The 19,788-nt window shown below is 39.5% G+C and overlaps 1 protein-coding gene across 6 annotated transcripts in view; it reads left to right on the top strand.

Moving 5' to 3' along the window:
• SETDB2 (SET domain bifurcated histone lysine methyltransferase 2) overlaps positions 1-19,788 on the top strand; it is a 79,922-nt gene that overhangs the window by 42,203 nt on the left and 17,931 nt on the right. For 4 of the 6 annotated variants that reach the window (XM_058548133.1, XM_058548131.1, XM_058548132.1 and 1 more), the window contains exons 12-14: positions 368-708; positions 4,114-4,202; positions 4,766-7,603. In XM_058548133.1, coding sequence (XP_058404116.1) covers positions 368-708; positions 4,114-4,202; positions 4,766-4,883 — 548 coding nt within the window. In that variant the 3' untranslated portion in view covers positions 4,884-7,603. Of the gene's footprint in view, positions 1-367; positions 709-4,113; positions 4,203-4,765; positions 8,119-15,978; positions 16,101-19,788 lie in introns of those variants that run through there. The other 2 variants (XM_058548134.1, XM_058548136.1) reach the window with 2 other exon arrangements.

The following is a 19,788-nucleotide window of genomic DNA, read 5'->3' as shown; positions in this document are numbered from 1 at the left end:
TAAATGCAGATTCCAAAATTGAAGAGAGGTAAGTCAGTTTGTGAGGAGTAGAGATTAAATATAGTAATAGGAAGCAACATATGTAGATTCATAACAAGGCACTCATGTATTAGCAAGAAGGCAGACTTTGGAGCCAGACATTTCTGGGTTTGTTACCCCACTTCTCATTATTATTGCTGGTCAGGTGAATCCCTTAACCCCTCAGAGGCTCAAAGTTTTCATTTGTAAAACTGGAGTACTGTCTACCTTAACACATTGTAAGGATTAGCGATAATTAAAGTGACTAGCATTTAATTAGTACTGTTAATCTCAGCACTATTGCTCAGCCAATATATTTCCTGATAATTCCTTCCAAAATGTTTATTAGAGGACTCAAGCTCAAACAAAATTGAAGATTCTGAAGACAGTCTGCTGATTGAATCAGATGTGATAGATATAACTAAATGTAGAGAAGAAACTCCACCAGGGGGCAGATGTAACCAAGCAACCACATTGGATAATCAGAATATTATAAAGGAGTTTGAGGTTCAAATACAAAAGCCCCAAGAGGAAAAATCTCCAGCATGTCAAAACCAGCAGGTCTTTTGTGATAAAGAGTTGCCAAGTGAAACCAGGAATACTTCATCTGATTCTCTAAAGAAGTTCAATAAAGGGAATGTGTTTTTATTGGATGCCACAAAAGAAGGAAATGTGGGCCGCTTCCTTAATGTGAGTATATGGGCTGAGATTCACATTTCTAAACAACTTTTTTTCTATGCTTTTTAACAAAATCATGAGGAAAATATGATTAACAGACTTTAAAGCCAGACTACCTGGATTAGAATGCCAGTGACCTCCGCTTATATGACCTTGGGGATGTTAGTTGATCTCTCTATGCCTTATTTCCCACCTTTATAATATGGAGATAATAATAACTGTCTTCATAGGATGTTGTGAGGATTAAGTGAATTATATATATCAAGTATTTAAACAGTACCTAGGACATGGTAAACATTTGCCTAAGAAAACTATAAGAAATGGTATATAAGAAAATCATTTATATTTATTGAAAGATTTTCAAGATTTGTTATTTCCAAAAAATCACAATGGGACACACACAATAAGTTTCTCTTTTGAGCCTTATATAATACAATAGGTCTTATTCAGAAATGCCTCTAAATGTCAAAAAAAATCAGTTGGAGGTATTTATGTTTTACTTCCTCTCACTAAGTTTTGAATGTTTTAGTGGCTTAGTGTGGAAAATCAGTACATTTATCAGAATATTGCATTTTACTATCTTACTCCTTTTTTTATTCCCAAACCATAGTCATTTTCTGTTTGTGTGTATGTTTGGGATATATGTAATGAGATTTATTTCATTTATACAGAGAAATATTTATGATTCTTCTGATTTTAAGGTTAATTTACACTTAAGACTCCTGTTATCTTCATGATAAGAGCGATAATTTGTATTATTGGTCATATCTCCTGTGGAGAGTGGAATTGGAGTTACCTTGTGGCTTTCCCATTAGACTTGTATCCTATCCTGTCTCTTATCATCATATGTGGTTGTCAGAGAATTTATGGTTCCACGAATCCTCTAGGAAAAAAAAAAATCCCCTTCAACCTCTAGTCTCAGTGTCTTTATAGTCTCTTCTGTCTTTGGCAAACTAGACCATGTGGAAGCCCTGACCCACCCAATCAAGAGCTGAGCCAGACCCTGCTGCGTGCCCCCTACTCTCTGGGCTCCACTTTGTCCTTGCTTATCATATCCGGGAGAGTGAAGAAGAGTCATGCAAGGAGGCTGAGAACTTTGATCCCCTCCACATACCCTTTGGAGTTCACTCTAGCACACTGACCCCTGGATATGGCCTTAGTTTTTCTCTTTGATCTCTATTAGAGCTCTTCTTCCCTGTGGGTGAAATTAGTGGGATGAGCAACCTTGACTTTTCCCTTAAAGTAACGGTGAAGGAAGGGAAGCATGCATGGCCTGTGATTGTTATAGGCATTCCTTTTGACACCTTTAAGGTAAGCTCAACACTTCTTTAAAATGTGACCTGTGAATGGTGTGAAATTTATGTGCAGTGATAATTTTACATGTATTCAGCTGCCATCAGAAGAGAAAATATTCTTAAGTCATAAAATCTTTAAAACCAAAGAGCTTTTTCCTTGCTAGGTGAATCTGCTTATTTGGCTTATTTCTTTTTCTCTTTCCTAGTTAGCAGTATACTTAGTTAACAGGAAATTGAATCTTCTCCTCCCTTTCTCTGTCCCCCAAATGCTGTTCTCTGTTCCACTTTGACTACTTTTACACTGTCGCCAAACATATCAGGAGCTATTCAACATGTCAGGAGAGGCATTAAAGAAGGATCCCCAGGAAGGGACTGTCATGGTTTTATTTCCCATCAGTTATGTTGAATAATGGCTGCACTACTACAATATGGTTGCTTTCATCTCTCCCAGTCAGCACACAAGCCAGGTCCCTCCCTTGTTTGTAGAAGGAAAAAAAACAGAGCTTTTCTTTCTTTCTTTAATTTTTTTGCATAAATAATACATTCACATGATTTAAAAATTGAAATAAAATAAAAGCTATACAGAATACATACATTCAGCCAAAGAGAATTCTATTTCAAGGTAGCTCTGAGCCTGCCAAGTAGACACCATGAGTAAAGCTCTCTCTGGCCCAAATTGAAAAAATATATGGGCAGGAAGTTATCATTGAAATAAAATGGTGGCAGACATGTCCAAGGAATATTGTAGGGATTTGATCCCTTTATGAATCTGGTGATAGATGAATGTGTGGAGATGGCAGCTGGTGGGCAACAGAACAATATTGGAATGGTGGTAATAGGAGGAAATTGTATCATCATGTTAAAAGCCTTGGAAAAGGACATTCTTCATATTAAAGTTTTTTGTTTTGTTAAAAAAAAAACTTACCTTGAGAAATACTATGCTCCCACTCATGCCTGCCCCCACTCCTCCCTTTATAGTAAAATTATTTTTATTGGTTTATTGTGTATTCTTATAGTGTTTTTTCATGCAAATACAAGTAAATATAAATATGTTCTTATTTCTCCCCCTTTCTTACATAAAAGATAGTATATTATATTCACTATCCTACACCTTGTTTTTTAAATTAACAATATACGCTGGGATCTTTCCATATCAGTACACAGAGAGCTCATTCTTTTTGTTTGTTTTGTTTATAACTGCATAGAATTCCATCATGTGGATATAACAAAGTTTATTTAACAAGTCCTCTTTAGATAGACATTTAGGTTGTTTCTAAATTTTTACTGTTAAAAACAATGCTCAGTGAATAATCTTACACATAGATACATGTGCAGATGTATCTGTAGAATATATTCCTGGATATGCGATTGCTGAGTCAAAGAATAAATGCATTTATAATAATGGTACATATTGACAAATTGTCTATTATAGGAGTTTGTACCATTTTGCATTTCTACCAGCAAGATATAAGAGTGTCAAAACAGGGCTTTTCTGAATGAGTTCCTACTAGTAACAGAATTGTAATGAGCTATGATATTTTATATATTAGTCAGCAAAAAAAAGGAAAGAAACAAAAATAAGTGAGTTGTGTTGGAAACAGAATGGTATTCTAATGCTTCAAAGAAGCAACCTAAGTGCCCATCAAGGGACGAATGGATAAAGAAGATGTGGTATATATACACAATGGCATACTACTCAGCCATAAGAAACGATGAAATCCAGGCATTTGTGACAACATGGATGGACATTGAGGGTATAATGCAAAGTGAAATAAGTCAGAGGGAGAAGGTCAAATACCGTATGATTTCCTTCATTAAGTAGTAGATAATAACAACAATAAACGAACACATAGGGACAGAGATTGGATTGGTGGTTACCAGAGGGGAAGGGGGGAGGGAGGAGGGTGAAAGGGATAATTCGGTACATGTGTGTGGTGATGGGTTGTAATTAGTATTTTGGTGGTGAACATGATGTAGTCCATGCAGAAATAGAAGTACAATGATGTACACCTGAAATTTTTACAATGTTATAAACCAATAAAAAAAAATAATAATGCTTCAAAGAAAAATGCATCAAACTTTATGCTATATCTAACTTCTGTATTTAATTTTTTTTTAACAGCATAGCTGTTGCCCAAATCTTTTGGTACAGAATGTTTTTGTAGAAACACATGACAGGAATTTTCCATTGATGGCGTTCTTTACTAACAGGTTTGAAATTTTTTTATATGATTTAATTTTGAAATTGTGACTTTAAAAATAACAGGAAAATATGTGCTATAGCATACCCTAATATCTGGTAGCCTAGAATATTCTATTATCCCAAACTATTCCTAGTCAATAAAATTTAAACAGCTGAAATTTCAATTCTTATATCCTCTTATAATTAATGCCTGAAAGGGCAAAGGGTGGCAGGTCTCACCCAGTTCAATCCAGGGAATAAGTGACGCAGAGTGTTACATCTGTAAGTCAGAACTGCCTCCAACTACCACACCACAGGCCTCATCATATCACTGGGTTTCACTCTTCGCAAAACACTTCCTTTCTCATGGATATTGACAAGTGTCTTCTTAGGATTTTAGTAGATTTGAAATAAACCTCAAATGATTATTCTTAATAAAAGAGCATTCCTAATTGGTGGGTGTTGGAGGGAGAGAATAAACCATTTTTGAGGATAGTTAATGATGTTAATATGAGATTGATATAATCAAGTTTGGTTCATTTGATAGTTATTCAAGGTAATTTATGATTATTTTTTGATTTCTACTTTCTAGATATGTGAAAGCCAGAACAGAACTAACTTGGGATTATGGTTATGAAGCTGGGACTATGCCTGAGAAAGAAATCCTCTGCCAATGTGGGGTTAATAAGTGTAGAAAGAAAATATTGTAAATCTGTAGCTAATGCCTGTTCATGAAACTAGCTTATCAAGCTGAAATTAGAGCCATGCAAAAGAACCCTCAGTCATCAGTAGAATTAATTTAGGTTGTGATCCATCAAGAGAATTCCTCTCAGTTTACCCTTGTCGGGGGTTTATTTGCATGACTTAGAAATGCCGGGAACAAAATAAGGCCATTTTCATATGCATAGGGTATCCCTTTATTCTTACTACTGTTCAACTTTACATGAGTAGGATGGGAGTGTATATTTTATATAAAGTACCACTATATAATTTGTAACTTATTTGTAAATTATATAAAGAAAAACAAATGTCACAATAGAATTCAGCTGTTCTTACTGTTCTTATTGCTTTTGTGATTATCTTTTGAGTTCTTACCCCCGAAGGGCCAAATTTCACATCTTTATTTATAAAACTTATTTATGTTTAATTCCTGGTAAATAATTTACCATTATGAGCCATAAGGTGGGCAACAGAGCCTGAGGAATATGTAAAAACTAACTTTATACATATTACTTCCAAGTATTTTAGCACTAGTTGGAGAAGCTGTATCTGGTCCATGAAACACTGTCCCATCAAACCATTTGAGTGAGAAGGGGGAAGGGTTTGATAAACTCTTTGAGATGAAACTTCTTTTTCACGGATTCTCTTTACTCTTTCAGTACAAATGCAGACAGGAAAAGAGGGAATAGAAACCTGGAGTAATTGGAATATTTCTGTTCTAGATAGAGTAGAGCCATAAGAAAAGGAAACTTAGAAACTAGTCACACTTGGCTTATTTAGGCCAGAAAGAATTAGGCTGGGCAAGAATTTCACTTAAAAAACAAAACAAAACAAAATTCTGCTGAGCTGCAAAGTCTGAAACAGCCCCTTGGTCTCTCTTGGGCATGATGTGCAAATTGTTTTTCTAGAGAAAAAGGGAAAGAGTTACTTTGCTATAGGATACCCAGCCCTGATCATCTAGTGGAAAGGGGACTGAGAATCTCCAAGAATCAAAACTAATTTTATCTATAACAAAGATGTACATTTGGCTGCCAGGAACTTCCCCCTTTGAACCAGGATGGGAATACTAGCTCAAAAGGGTTTGTAATTAAAAGTAGTTCTGGTTTTTGAGAGGTTATATATTTTTTTCTTTTTTCTGAACTTGATTCTGGGTTTAATTTGGTTACCTTTCAAACACAAGTCTATTCTAAGTTTGGACCCAATTTAATTAAAAAATATTGAACTTGATGAAAATTTTACTTGAAATTGTTTTAGAGAGTGGGAAATCAAATAACTAGGAAAAGGAGCAAAAAATTATAACCTAACAACCTGTAGACAGATGAGGAAAATTGAAAAGTCCATCTATTCACAGAAAAGATGCAAGAATTTTAGGCAGTGGACTAAAATAAAGTGAAGACACTTGATCAATATGGGAAATATTTTTGTGCAGAAATCCTGACATCTTAATCTGCTTCAGTCTGCACTGGTTCACAGCTAGCATCTTTCATCTGTGTCTTAGAGATTCCCTTTGTCTCTCTTATGTCAAATCTGTTTCTGGTTAAGTCCCATTATTTCCCTTTTCCTTGGTTTACTCTCACATATTGATGAAGCACATCCTCCACTAGCTTTTGAAAAGGAAAAATGAGAGGTAAGTATTTTGAGACCTTGCATCTTTGAAAATGTTATTTTACCCTTACACTTGATTGCTCTTTTGGCAGGGTATATAATTCTTGAGCAGCCTCCATGCCCAATTTTGAAGGCATCTGCTAGCTTCCTGGGTGACTGTTGGAAGTCAGATGCCATTCTGTTCCTTATCTTTTGTATATATGACCAGTTTTTGTCTCTCTCGAAGCTTATAGCGTTATCTTTGTCCCAATGTTCTGTTCCTGGTAAGAGTCCATTCTCATCCCTCGTACCGGGTCCTTGGTGGGGTCTTTCAGTCTGAAAACTGCATCCTTCAGTTCAGGGCAATTTTCTTGAGCTGTTTCTTTAATGATTCCTCATCTGTTCTCTCTTTTCTAGAATTCCTGTTATCCAGATATTAGACCTCCAGGATTGGTTCTCTGATTTTTATTTTAATTTCCAGCTCTGTCTTCTTGCTGTACTTTCTAGGATTTCCTCAACTTAATATTCCAATTTCTATTGTGTTTTATTTTTATGGTCTCATATTTTTAATTTCTAGAGCTCTCTTCTCTGAACCTTCTTTTCTTTAATAACATCCTATTTTTGGTTCATGGTTACAGTATCTTCTCTCTTGAAAATACTATTTGTGTGTATGTGTGTTCATTCACACAAATTCATTCACACACACACATTCTTTAGAATTTTCTTTTGGGCCTGACATGGAATACTCTTCCCTCCTCCTGCTTGAAGGGCCAAAAACCTTGGCTGCCAGAGTCTGCTTTTTTCTCTCTTTTTGCAGCCCCATGCTCTTGCTTCTGTAATCCATTTCTGTATTAGTCAAGACTATCCAAGTTATCCTTTTTAATATGCTGTTTTCTACTGTGCCTAATTTGCTTCCTTTCTCTCTTTAAAACCTGCTCAAAGTGCAAGACCTCCAGAAGTTTTGCTTTAATTCCCCAGCAAACCACCAACTATTATAGGGTTCCTTTTAACTTTAATTATATGCATTTATGTTCTCTACATGTATATTTGGTACATGCACTGAAAACCTCGTTTTGTATGGTGCTGTGTACCCCATGGGTGCTAAATAAAGGCTTGCGACTGGCAACTGGAATTACGGTCGGTTAATTCTGCGTCCGTTTATGATATGCCCATTTAGACCAAACTCAGTGTGACATAATTCTTAGAAAAAACGAGTAAACCCTCCGAATAGCAATAATTTCTCCAGCTGAGCCCAGGGGCTTTGGCCGCCTTTGCTCAGACCATCAGAAAAGTAAAGGTGGGGGCAGCGTGGGGAGAGCCTGGCGTGTTTAAAAAAAATTCAGATTCGGAGCTCTGGGGAAGAAGGGAGCTCCTGTCTGATTGAGAACCCCATCTGCAAACCCAACATGTCTTTTCTCGCTGGGAACTTTCCCCTACCCAGGGGAAATCAGTCATCGCGGATTTTACGAAAACGAAACTTGGCGGCTGCCGGCGAACTTCCGGCAGCGCAGCGCAGCGCAGCGTACAGCAGTCGGGCGGCCGCCGTGAGCGCAGCCATGGACCAAGCCGTGGCCTCCCGGCCCGCGTCGGCCCCCGGCGCCGCCTGCTCCGAGGCGCAGGACGCGCTCCCTCGCCCCACTGGTGAGTACCGCGCGGGGGGCGGCCGGGGCGGGGCGGGGCCGGGCAGGGCGGTGTCTCGCAAATACAGGCCTGGGCCCTGGCCTGCTCTCTGGTCGCGGCCGCTTGGGGGCCCCGGCCCCGCCTCGCGAGCGGAGCCGCTAAGGCAGGGCTGAGGAGCTTGTCTCAGCGGCCCCGTGGCCCCTCCGTGTTCGCCTCCAGCGGCCCTGGGGGCAATTCCGCAGTGGCTCTGCGCCCATACCACTGCCCAGGGCTTCACGTAAGAGGCGGGTATGTCTTCCCTTTACCTCTCCCACTGCTGATGGGACAGCCCATTGCTACTGTCCTGCTCCATTAGCAATACGGGCATCAAGCAAAACCCACGGGAACTCGGGTGGGTTTCCTCTCTAAGCGCGGCTCCACCCACCGGTAAAACAGTGCAGTCGCAGAAGTGCCGTGGGAGAGGTAGGCAGGAGGTGGACCCCTTCTTGAAGAGAGGTAGTCAGCTGGGTCTCAGGAAGCAGTTTGCAAAGTTTCCACAGAGAATGACTTTCTGGAACCATCCCTTCCTCTCCATTTAGTAGTTCAAGTCTCCAGCGGCCCTCACTCCGGGGTGAGGCAGCAGTCTTCTGAGTGGGCTCCTTCCCTTCGCTTCAACAAGTGTAGGTCTCCTACCCTGTGCCAGGCTCAGGGTTAGGTCCTGCGGATACAGAGATGAGTTAGGCAGACCCTGCCCTAAAAAATCTAATAGGCAACTTGCATATGACCTGGTTAGAAGCACAGAGGCACAAATGAGGGGCTCCTAACAGCCTGGTATTCACGGGAAGCTTTTTGGAGGCAAGGATGCCCGATTTTTTTATTTAAAAGGAGAGTCATCCAGAGGTAGAAAGGTTGAAAGGGTGTTCCGGACAGAGGTGAAGACACCAATAAAGGCCCCAGCCACAAAACATCATATAATAGCAACCACAAGTCAAGCAGTTGAATGTTTCATTCAGTATATGTATGGAATGCAAGATGAGGAGTTACTGGAGATGAGGTTTCATTCTGATCTTTTCCTCAAACTCCAGACTCCTATAACCAACTTCACAATACCTGGAATGATCTCAAAATGAATATCTCCCAAAGAGAATGCTTGTTTCTCCATACATACCCACATACTCCAAACCTGCTCAACCACCAGCCTTCCTCATTCCATTCACCCAGTTACTCAGACCAAAAACCTTAGCGGCTCCCCCAGTGCCTCCTTCCTCCTCCACCTCCCGTCTACTGCATTAGTCAGACCAGTCAGTTCTGTCTTCAGAATATATCTCGAGCCTGACCACTTCTCACCACCTCTATCACTACCAACCCCAAACCACCCAAGCCCAAGCCACTATCATCTGCTGCCTGGACTATTGGTCTCCTGGCTTCTACTCTACTCTCTCAGACAGAGAGGCCTGCACAGCAAGGAGAAAGGTCTTTAAAAAACAAAAAGCAAGTGTGATTTTCTTACTCAGACCCCTCCAATAATCTCATTACTTTCAGAATAATTTCTTACTGTGGACTGCAGTGCTCCCCATTTCCTGATCTGATCCAGCCCCTGCCCATCTTGATGACTGCCACCCCTCACAGCCTTGTGTGTCCTCTAAGCCCCCAAACCTGTCCCTGCCTCGAGGTCTTTCTATTTGCATCTGATTTCTCACTTCCCCACCATATTAAATGTCTGCTAAAATGTATTCTCCACAGCCTTGCCTGCCCTTAATAGAGCACTCCCTCCGCCCACCAGCCCTCATTACTTTCTACTTCCTTCCTGCTCTATTTTTCTTGATAGCTCCTATCGCTACCTGAAAAAAAATACTTGTTTGATGTCTGTCTCTACTACCAAAATGTAAGTTCTGTGAGAGTTAAAACTCTCTTCTTGTTCTCTGCCTTATTTCTAGTGCCTAGAACAGTACAAGGTAGGTTCTCATTAAGTATTTGTTGAAGGAATGAATGGGCTTGTATGTACCCCTAAGGGGCTTGTCTTGTCTTCTGTAGATGGAGAAGGATCTTTAGCAGGAGAGAAACATGGGCAGCTGTACATTTTAGGTACATCACTCAGGCAGCAACATGAAGAATGGAGTGGAGTTGTGACAGGGAAAGCAGAAGCAGGGAGATGAGATTACCGGTATGGACCAGGTGAAAGACAGGGCAGGGCAGTCCACCTTCCACACTGCTGCCAAAACTCTCTTTAACACACATGTGCAAACACACATACGTACACACAGATCAGGTCACAGTACTTCCAGTGTTAATTAGGACTTGTTGGCTGCAAATATACAGAAACAACTTGATCTAATTTAGTCAAAAGGGATGCTTGTTACTGGGAAGCAGGGAGACCAGATTCACAGACCTTAGGAGCATGGATGCTGTAGCATTTTCCAGAAAGGGCCAGGAACAAGGACCTGAGAAGCCATCATAAACTTTGACAGCATTCTCCTCTCTCTCTCATTTCTGCATCTCTGAACATATCTGCTTTGGTCTCCTCTTTCTCTGGTCCAGTTTTCCTGATAATGGGATAGAAGATGCTAGCCTCACAGCCTCCTGGTTTTTACATTTCCTTCTTCAAGAAACCAGCCCAATCTGAATTAAAATTTTCTATTCTGAATTCTGTATATCTGAGAGATGGGCAGGTAGGTCCTCTGGGACTGTCAGCTGTGCCTAGGGAAATGCAATCACATAGTACAAACATGCCTGCTGGTGATCATCCCTCTGTATGATTGTGAGCTAGACAGATACTCTAAAGAAGTCCACTGAACATCCTACCTCTTGGCTGCCCACCACCCTTCCCCTGCAACAAACACATCCTTATTCTTGTTTATACATTCCAAAGCTGTCCCCAGTAACGCATTCCAACTATCCCAAATACATATTCAGTCACACTTAACTTCTCCCAAAGTTATATCCAGTCATGTCATCCTGAGACTTCGTGATGGAGCCATTCATTTTCCAAGTCTGTCACCAACTTCATTACCAAGCCTCTAGGTAATGTCTACTCCTCCTCTGTTTTGGTCTTCATCCAATTCAGATATGCAGTCACTGGACTCAGTGATAAAGCTGACTTTTCCTACTCCTCTGATATAGAATGGAAGAACTAAAATCGTAAACTGCAATAAAAACTGTTGATCAAAGGAGAAAAAAGGAAGAAATTTCCAAGCCGCCACCATAAATTGCTTGCCAGTCCAGAACACAGACCATACCCTACTGGAAGGGGATTATAAATGGAATTATAGGATTAGTGAATCTCATTCCATCAGCTTCACTCATTTCTTCAGTGACAGAATGTGCTCCTTGGCCATCCTATCTGGCTACCCCAGATTCTGTCCTCTGGGTGGGTTGCCTTTTTCTGGTAGGCTTCAAGACCATCTCTGGGAAGAAAATCATTGAGAAGACGCCCCTGACATCTCTGCAGAGGCTGTGGCGTTAGCAATCCCTTCCTGGGTAGAGCTGGGCCTGGACGTTGCTGAGAGACCAAGATTCACTGTATTGGTTTGAGCTAGTCACAGTTCATGTGTTCGTGGCTTGTAATTTTTCTGTAGCTTCATTCTGTAGAACCCTTCTTGGCTACCAATTTTCATTTTTGAGAATTCTTGTTGGGTCAGTCTCTGTGGGTCCTCAGACCCTGTAGAGCCCTGCTGATCTTCATTGTTCTTGGTCTCAGCTGCTGATGGAGACCAATGGACTCTTCCCTAAAATGCCCCAGCCTCCATGGTACACCTGTCTCTCTCACTGTCTGAATCTATACAGTTCCTGAGTTCACATGGTGAGAGATATCAAATTATCCAAATGTATTTGGTTCATGAGTTCCGGGTAATGCGTAGAAAGCGTTTGGATAGTGAGGGATGCCTGTCAATGTAAAAGTCTCTAATGTGACTCCCCCAACTACAGAGAGTTGTGTACCTCCTCCAATCTAGAAGAATAAACAAGGTAGAAGAGCCAAGACCTTTTAGGAAACTGTGATGAGAGGGTGTTTTAGCAGGAAAAAGCCATTAGGGGGAGCCTCTGTGTCCCACCGTGGGATTTTTTTTTTTTTTTTTTGCAGAGATTTTTTTTTTTCTGTGGAAGATTAGCCCTGAGCTAACATCTTGTCATTCTTCCTCCTTTTTTTTCGCTTGAGGAAGATTAGCCCTGAGCTAACATCTGTGCCCATCTTCCTCCACTTTATATGTGGGTTGCCACCACAGCATAGCTGACAAGTGGTGTAGGTCCGTGCCCAGGACCTGAACCTGCAAACCCAGGCCCCCAAAGCGGAGTGCGCCAAACTTAACCACTGTGCCACATGGCTGGCCCTCCACCTTGGGTTTTTGTCCATCAGCACTGGAAACAAACTCCAGATCAGCACATAGCAGTGTTGCCCCCACCTCTGTATTCCCAGATGCCAAGACCCTAGGAGCCTGCAGACTTGGGAGTGCAGCTCAGACAGGCACGGAGTCCCCAGAGCAAGCAAAGGGGGCCATGCTCAGGGATCAGCAGCCTGACAGCTCAGCCCAATGCAGCCCATCTGTCTGAAGGTCCAGCTTTGCACAGGAAAGGGTGACACTGTGCAGAAATGTCCAACTCTTGTACAACAGGGGGCACTGCATATCCTATCAAACATTATTGTATTATTAGGGCATTTTTAAGAGAATTTTAGCACTAGTAATTTAACTGTCTGACACTTTTTTTTAGCCCGTGCGTTACAAATTTTAATGTCCAGTTGAGTGTTCTTTTAAATAACAACACAGTATTCTATCGAAGTAGATTTTGGACTTGAGGTGAATAAAATATTGGGATTTTTTTTCCCATTTTCACCCTAGCATGGGGGCTTTGTGTTGTCAAATATTAAAATATATTCTAAAGCACTGAAAATTTTAAAGTGTGGTATTGGTAGAGGAAGTGACAGGTCAATGGAAAAACAGAAGTATGGGAACAAAATCAAATATATATAATAATTAAATATATGAAAAGGATATTTTAAATCAGTGGCTCACCATTATGAAAATGTTAGATCCCCATCTCATACTTTACAATAAAATATATTTTATATTGAGGCTGGCCCCGTGGCCTAGGAGTTAAGTTCAGCACGCTCCACTTCAGTGGCCCGGGTTCAGTTCCCAGGCGCAGACCTACACCACTCATTGGCAGCCATGCTGTGGCAGCGACCCACATATAAAATAGAGGAAAATTGGCACAGGTGTTAGCTCAGGGCAAATATTCCTCAAGCAAAAAGAGGAAGATTGGCAACAGATGTTAGCTCAGGGCGAATCTTCCTCAGCAAAAAAAATAAATAAATTTCATGTTAATATTTAATGTAAAAAATAAAAATTCTAGAAGAAAATAGAGGTGTTTTCTAAGTTATGTCCCCCTCACCCAAGAGTAGAAAATATAAAAGATTCATATAATTTCATCAAATAAAACATTTAAACATTCTATATATCAAAGAACATTATAATCAAAGTTAAAAGACCACATATATGGCTAACGAAGGGTTAATATCCTAAATACATGATGAGCACTTATAAATCAATAAGAAAATGGTGAATAACCCACTAGAAAAATGGGCTAGGGACATCAGTGTCAGAGAAGAAATGCAAATGCCACTTGATGATATGTTAAATTCATTATTATAGATTATGATCCACTTCTCTCTGCACTTCATGTTCTTTCCTTTGACATGGTCATCCAAACTTCTGTCCTAGGTATACTTTTGTAATACGTTTTAAATCAGGTAGACAGATACCCTTTCATTGTTTTTCAAAGTTTTCTTCACTGTCCATGCCCATTTATTCTTCCAAATAATCATTTTTTTCCCCAAGTTCTTTAAAATAACCTTCTTGGGATTTAAGTTGAAATGACATTAAACCTAAAACTCATTTGGGGCAGGATTGACAGCATTATAACGTCCAGCCGTCCTCTCCAGGAGCACAGTATTTCTATGTTGTATTGAGATTGAGCTTCTTAAAACAATTCTTTCATCATGTTATCCCACTGCTCAAAAATCCTTCCTGGCAGCCTTTCACCATGTTTCTCAAATTCTTTTCCAGCTTCCTTTGCACAGACTCTCGTCTTCAGCCCAGCTGGTTTTCTGTTTCCAGGTCAGATCTCTTGGCCTTTTCCCACATCGCTGCTTCTGTCTGCAACGTTCCTCCCATCCCCATTCCCCTTTCTCTCCATCTCCAGGTTGTACCAGCCCAAGGCCCATGGCCTTGACAACACTCCATCCCACAGGGAGCACTTCCTCCTCTGTATCCAGAGCATGTATTGTAGTTCTCACTCAATTAGCAGTTATATTACTTTGTGGCATTGATTTTTTGTGTGTTTGTGTGAGGAAGATCAGCCCTAAGCTAACATCCACGCTAATTCTCCTCTTTTTGCTGAGGAAGACTGGCTCTGAGCTAACATCTATTGCCAATCCTCCTCCTTTTTTTTTTTTCCCCCCAAAGCCCAAGTAGATAGTTGTATGTCATAGTTGCACATCCTTCTAGTTGCTGTATGTGGGACGCGGCCTCAGCATGGCCGGAGAAGCGGTGCGTCGGTGCGCACCCGGGATCGGAACCGGGCCGCCAGCAGCGGAGCGCGCACACTTAACCGCTAAGCCACAGGGCCAGCCCTCACACTGTGTTTCTGTTGTACAGCACTAGTCTCAAGCGGCCAGCACAGGGGCTCTCCTACAAGAGATGCTCCCAAATTGGTGCTTGTTTGACAAATGGAAAGCAGCAGCTAGCCCATTTCATCTGAGAGGTTTTCTCTCAATATCCCCCCTTTTTCTTGGTTGGTGGGGAGCAGGACTACTAATTTGTCTCCCCACTGTGAGGTAGGACCAAATCCAGGAAACAGAAATTAATAAAAGAAACTCATCGGAGTGTGAAATAAATGCTAGCTCCAAAGCGCAGTCTTCTGACTTTGTGGAATGCAAGACCTAATTTAAGAGACGCCAAGAGATCTTACACTTTTGAATAACAAAAAGGATTTTTAGGAACCCCTTAAGCGGTTAACATCATCTAAATGTAAAACTTTCACCATTAAATGGTAAAATAAATCTTCGTTTCAAAACTAAAATTTGAAGATTAAAAATAAAAGCTGTTTTCTATTACAGAAAACAAAATGAATAAGAGGAGGAGCATTAGAAAGGGCAAAGAAATGTTAAATGGATGCATCTGGTCAGATTAACAGCAAACTAATAGGTTAGAGAGGGTTTCCTCTCACTGACACCCCAGTGGGACATTGGGAACAGCTAGCTTTTTCCTGCCTCTCTCTGCCTCTTCCCTGTTCTTCCTAGCTCTCCTTCTCTTAGGTTTCTTTCCTTTCTTCCATTCCACTCTGTTTAAAACAAAATCTATTTTCTACATTCACGTATCTTTCTCTCCTATCTTCTTATAATGCTAGATTAAAGCACATATTAAATTAAAGTACATTGCTCATTTACTTCTTTAATTTACCCAAAATATATTTTTGAATACAGTATGACATAGGGATCTAAAAAAAAGTTTTTACAGGTAGTTAACCAGAGCACTATTTCTTGGATACACCATTTTTTTCTTGTTGATTTATGAGAATAATAATTATTATTATTGAGAGCTTACTATAGGCAAGGCAATGTTTTGAGAGCTTTGTATTTAAATTCCTGGTCATGTTTCCTGAATAAACGTTTTCCTCTGGTTTAAACATTTTAAATGAATTCATTAATTTTTTCTTTTCTTTCATTAAGCCATTAAAAAAATACAAAATAAGTTGCTTTTCCACTTGAATCCCGATTTTTTGTCCCCCTGGAAGTTGAGAATCTCTTATAAAAACAAGTGCCCTGCTTTCTACTTTAAGCCTGGTGGAGGAGTTATGAAGACCAAGAAATTCCACTTTTCCGTTTCTCATCAGGGATGTTACTTAAAGGTGTCTTTCAGGTTACAGAAAAGATGGAAAAAAGGACATGTGCACTCTGCCCCAAAGACCTCGAGTGTAGTGTCCTGTATTTTGCACAATCAGAGAATATAGCTGCGCATGAAAATTGTTTGGTAAGTTACTTGAAAACACATGAGTTCTTTTAGGGAAAGACACACCAAAATAGATAAATGGTACTTTGGATACAAAGATGACTAGTTGGCCATGGTTTTGCCTTTTAAGTGGGGATTTGGAGAGCATATTTTTCTAACTTTTTAAACTGTTTCAGATCTTATCACCTTATGATTACTTTTAATTTTATTTGTAACTGATCAAACACACAAAGAATTATGATGAAGCTTCTTTAAAGATATTTTAATGAAATATTTCAAATATAACAGATACCTATAGACATCTCACCCAGATTTGTAAATTTTAATATGATATTTGCTTCAGCTTGATTTTTTTTTAAGAAATTAAACATAGATAGTTAAGGATTCACTACTTCTCTCTGTTCCCCTCTCTCCATCCCTCCCCAGAGGTAATTGCCGTCACAAATTTAATGATTCTTATTATCTTGTGTTTTTAATTTTATGCTCCCACCACATATAAATATTTATAAACAAGATATGATCATTGTTTTACATGTTCTTGGACTTTATAGAATTTTTATCAAATTCTATGGATTATTGAGATTTATCCATGTTGAGAAACGTAGCTCTAAGTCTTTAATTTTATTCTTTTTATTTTTTTATTTTATTTTATTATTTTTTTGTGAGGAAGATCAGCCCTGAGCTAACATCCATGCCAATCCTCCTCTTTTTGCTGAGGAAGACCGGCTCTGAGCTAACATCTATTGCCAATCCTCCTCCTTTCCCCGCCCCCCACCCCCAAAGCCCCAGTAGATAGTTGCATGTCATAGTTGCACATCCTTCTAGTTGCTGTATGTGGGACACGGCCTCAGCATGGCCGGAGAAGCAGTGCGTGGGTGCACGCCTGGGATCGGAACCTGGCCGCCAGTAGCGGAGCGCGAGCACTTAACCGCTAAGCCATGGGGCCAGCCCTAAGTCTTTAATTTTAAATGTTAACAGTATTCCATTTCATGACTATATCACTATTTAACTATTCTCCTGTGAATGAGCATTTAGGTTCTTCCAGTTTTTTTATATGACTTACCAGCTGTCATGAACATCCTTGTATATAGGTCTCCTAATTCACGAAAGAATTTCTCTGGTCTAGGGCACATAGCTAAAAGCAGAACTGCAGGACACAGGGAGGGAGTGTTGTGCACCTCACTAAATGTACCAAATTGCTCTCCAAAGAGATTGTACCAAGTTTGACTTCCACTGTTGTTTCAGGGTTCGTTTCTCTTCTTCCTTGCCAACGCTTGATATTATGAGATTTTGATTGTTTCCTCTCTTATGGGTGTGAAATGATCTCTCATTGTTTTCATTTGCAGTCCCTAGATTACTAGTGGGGTTGCGCCTGGTTGGCTGTGCTTCTGTGCGGTTCTGTTTTTCGCTTCTGTGACTTGTGTTCATAGACTACACTTTATATTTGAGATGTTGGTTTTGTTTATATTTATATATAAATAGATTCTAATGCTTTATTATGTATGTTGGCTTTTAATTTTATTTATGGTTTTTTCTGTCAGATAGAAAAACGTATAATGAAGTTAGATTCATTATATTTTCCTTTATAATTTGTGGGATTTTTTTCTCCTAAGAAATTCTTTTCTGTACTGAGGTTCTGTCTTTTTTCCCAAAAGTTTTAAAATTTTGCTTTTCATATTTAGCTTCTTAATCCAGCTGGAATTTATTTGGACTACCGTGTAAAGTAGGGATCTACTTTTATTTTTTTTCATTTGATGAATCACTTTTCCCAGCACCATTTATTGAACAATCTATCTTTTCCTCACCGATGTGTAGTGATAATAATGATTACTATTATTATTATTTGGTGTTCACTATGTGTAAGGTAATGTTCTGGGAGTTTAACCTATATTAAAACTATTAATCCTCACAACAACCCTAAGAGGTAGTGTCTGGCCACATGCCCAGTTGCTTCAGCAGCGTGGGATACGTTGTGGCAAGATGGAAGAAAAGAGCCAGAGATGGCGTACGAGACATAAGGGTTTATTGGGTCTTACTGGGAATGTCCAGGAGTGGCCAGCTGGATGGAGTTGTACACCTGCACCCACTACCACGAACAGGGAGGGGGTTGCTTATGTAGGCAGGGGAACAAAGGCTACGTGCTTGCCAAGAGGGACTGTCCTTGCATGGCTGCATTCCGAGGATCAGTAGCTCACATGGAGGGGCTCTGTTCCCTCAGAACCTGATGTTCATTGAGAGAGAGAGTTACAATACAGGATGGTTGGCATCCTGCCCAGAAGGGGGCCAGAAGGAAACATGGTTAAGATAGAGCATGTAGGCTAGTGCCTTCACAGGTAGGTATTGTTATTATGCTCAAACTAAAGAGGAAACAGCTGAGACACAGAGACATTAAGTCACTTGCCCAAGGTCACATGGCTATATGAGACTGAGCGAGGATTCTCACCCAGGATGTCTAGTTCTAGAACCCTCACGCTTATCCAGTGCGCTAACAATGTAATATATCGTATGTGCACAGATTTGTTTTTGGCTCTCTTCTGTTCCACGGATCACTGTGTGTATCCTTGAGCTGGTACAACACTGTCTTAATTACTATGATTTTATGATATGCCTTGGCTATTTTTTTGGCACTTTGAATTTTGGGATCAGCTTGTCAGGTTTCACAAATATTCCTTTTGGAATTTTAACTGGAATTCCATTGAATTTATAGATGAATTTGGGGAAAAAATAGACACCCTCATATATATAAATCTTTTTAGATATTAACAGGGTGTGTCTCTCCAATTATTCAGGTCTTCTTTTATGAATTTCAAAAAAGTTCCATAATTTTTTTCTACAGAGGTCTATAACTTTGGGTTAGGCTTTTTCCTAGGTTTGCTTTTTTGTTATGTTACTTTTTCCTAATACCTTTTTAAAATGAGCTATTATTGGTATATACAGACACTACTGATTTTTACTTATTGATCTTATCCAACAATCTTACCAAACTCTTATTAGTTCTTAAAGTCTTTAGATTCATCTGGATATTTTATTTAGACAATCTTCATCTGTAAATAAAGATGATTTTATTTTTTTGCTTGTAATTTTTGGGCCTCCTAATTTCTTTTTCTTGTTTTATTGCATTTTTCTAGAACATTCTGTTATAGTGGTGATTAGAAGCATTTAAAGTAGAGAGCCTTGTCTTGTTTCTTATATTAATGGAATTCTTCTAAGGTCTTATCATTAAATTTGTGTATACGTTAGGTTTTTAGTACTTTCACTTTATTAAAATAAGGAAGTTCTAGTTTGCTAAAAGTTAGAGTATTGAATTTATGAAATGATTTTTTTCTGCATTTATTGTAATGATCTTCTAGGTTCTTTCCCTCTCTTTCCCTGGCCATGCACAATAATGGATACTTTATTTTATTTTCTTATGTACACAATTTGATGTTTTTTTAAAACTTCAAACTTACTGAAAAGCTGCACATACAGTACAAAGAACTTTTTTTTGCTGTTGGAACCATTTGAAATTAAATTGAGACATGATGTGTTATCTTTCCAAATACTTTAGTATGTCGTTCCCACAAACAAAAATGTTCTCTCACATAATCACAATATAACCATCAAAATCAGGAAATTGACATTAATATATTACTACCACCTAATCTTCAAACCACTCAGGTTTCACCTACTGTCCTAGTAACTTTCTTTATAACAAAGGATTCCAGTTCAC

Source organism: Diceros bicornis, chromosome 9 (assembly GCF_020826845.1).
Source record: "Diceros bicornis minor isolate mBicDic1 chromosome 9, mDicBic1.mat.cur, whole genome shotgun sequence".
Lineage (NCBI taxonomy): Eukaryota > Metazoa > Chordata > Mammalia > Perissodactyla > Rhinocerotidae > Diceros > Diceros bicornis.
The sequence above is the reverse complement of the archived record's forward strand: the minus strand, read 5'-3'. Positions and strand labels throughout refer to the sequence as shown.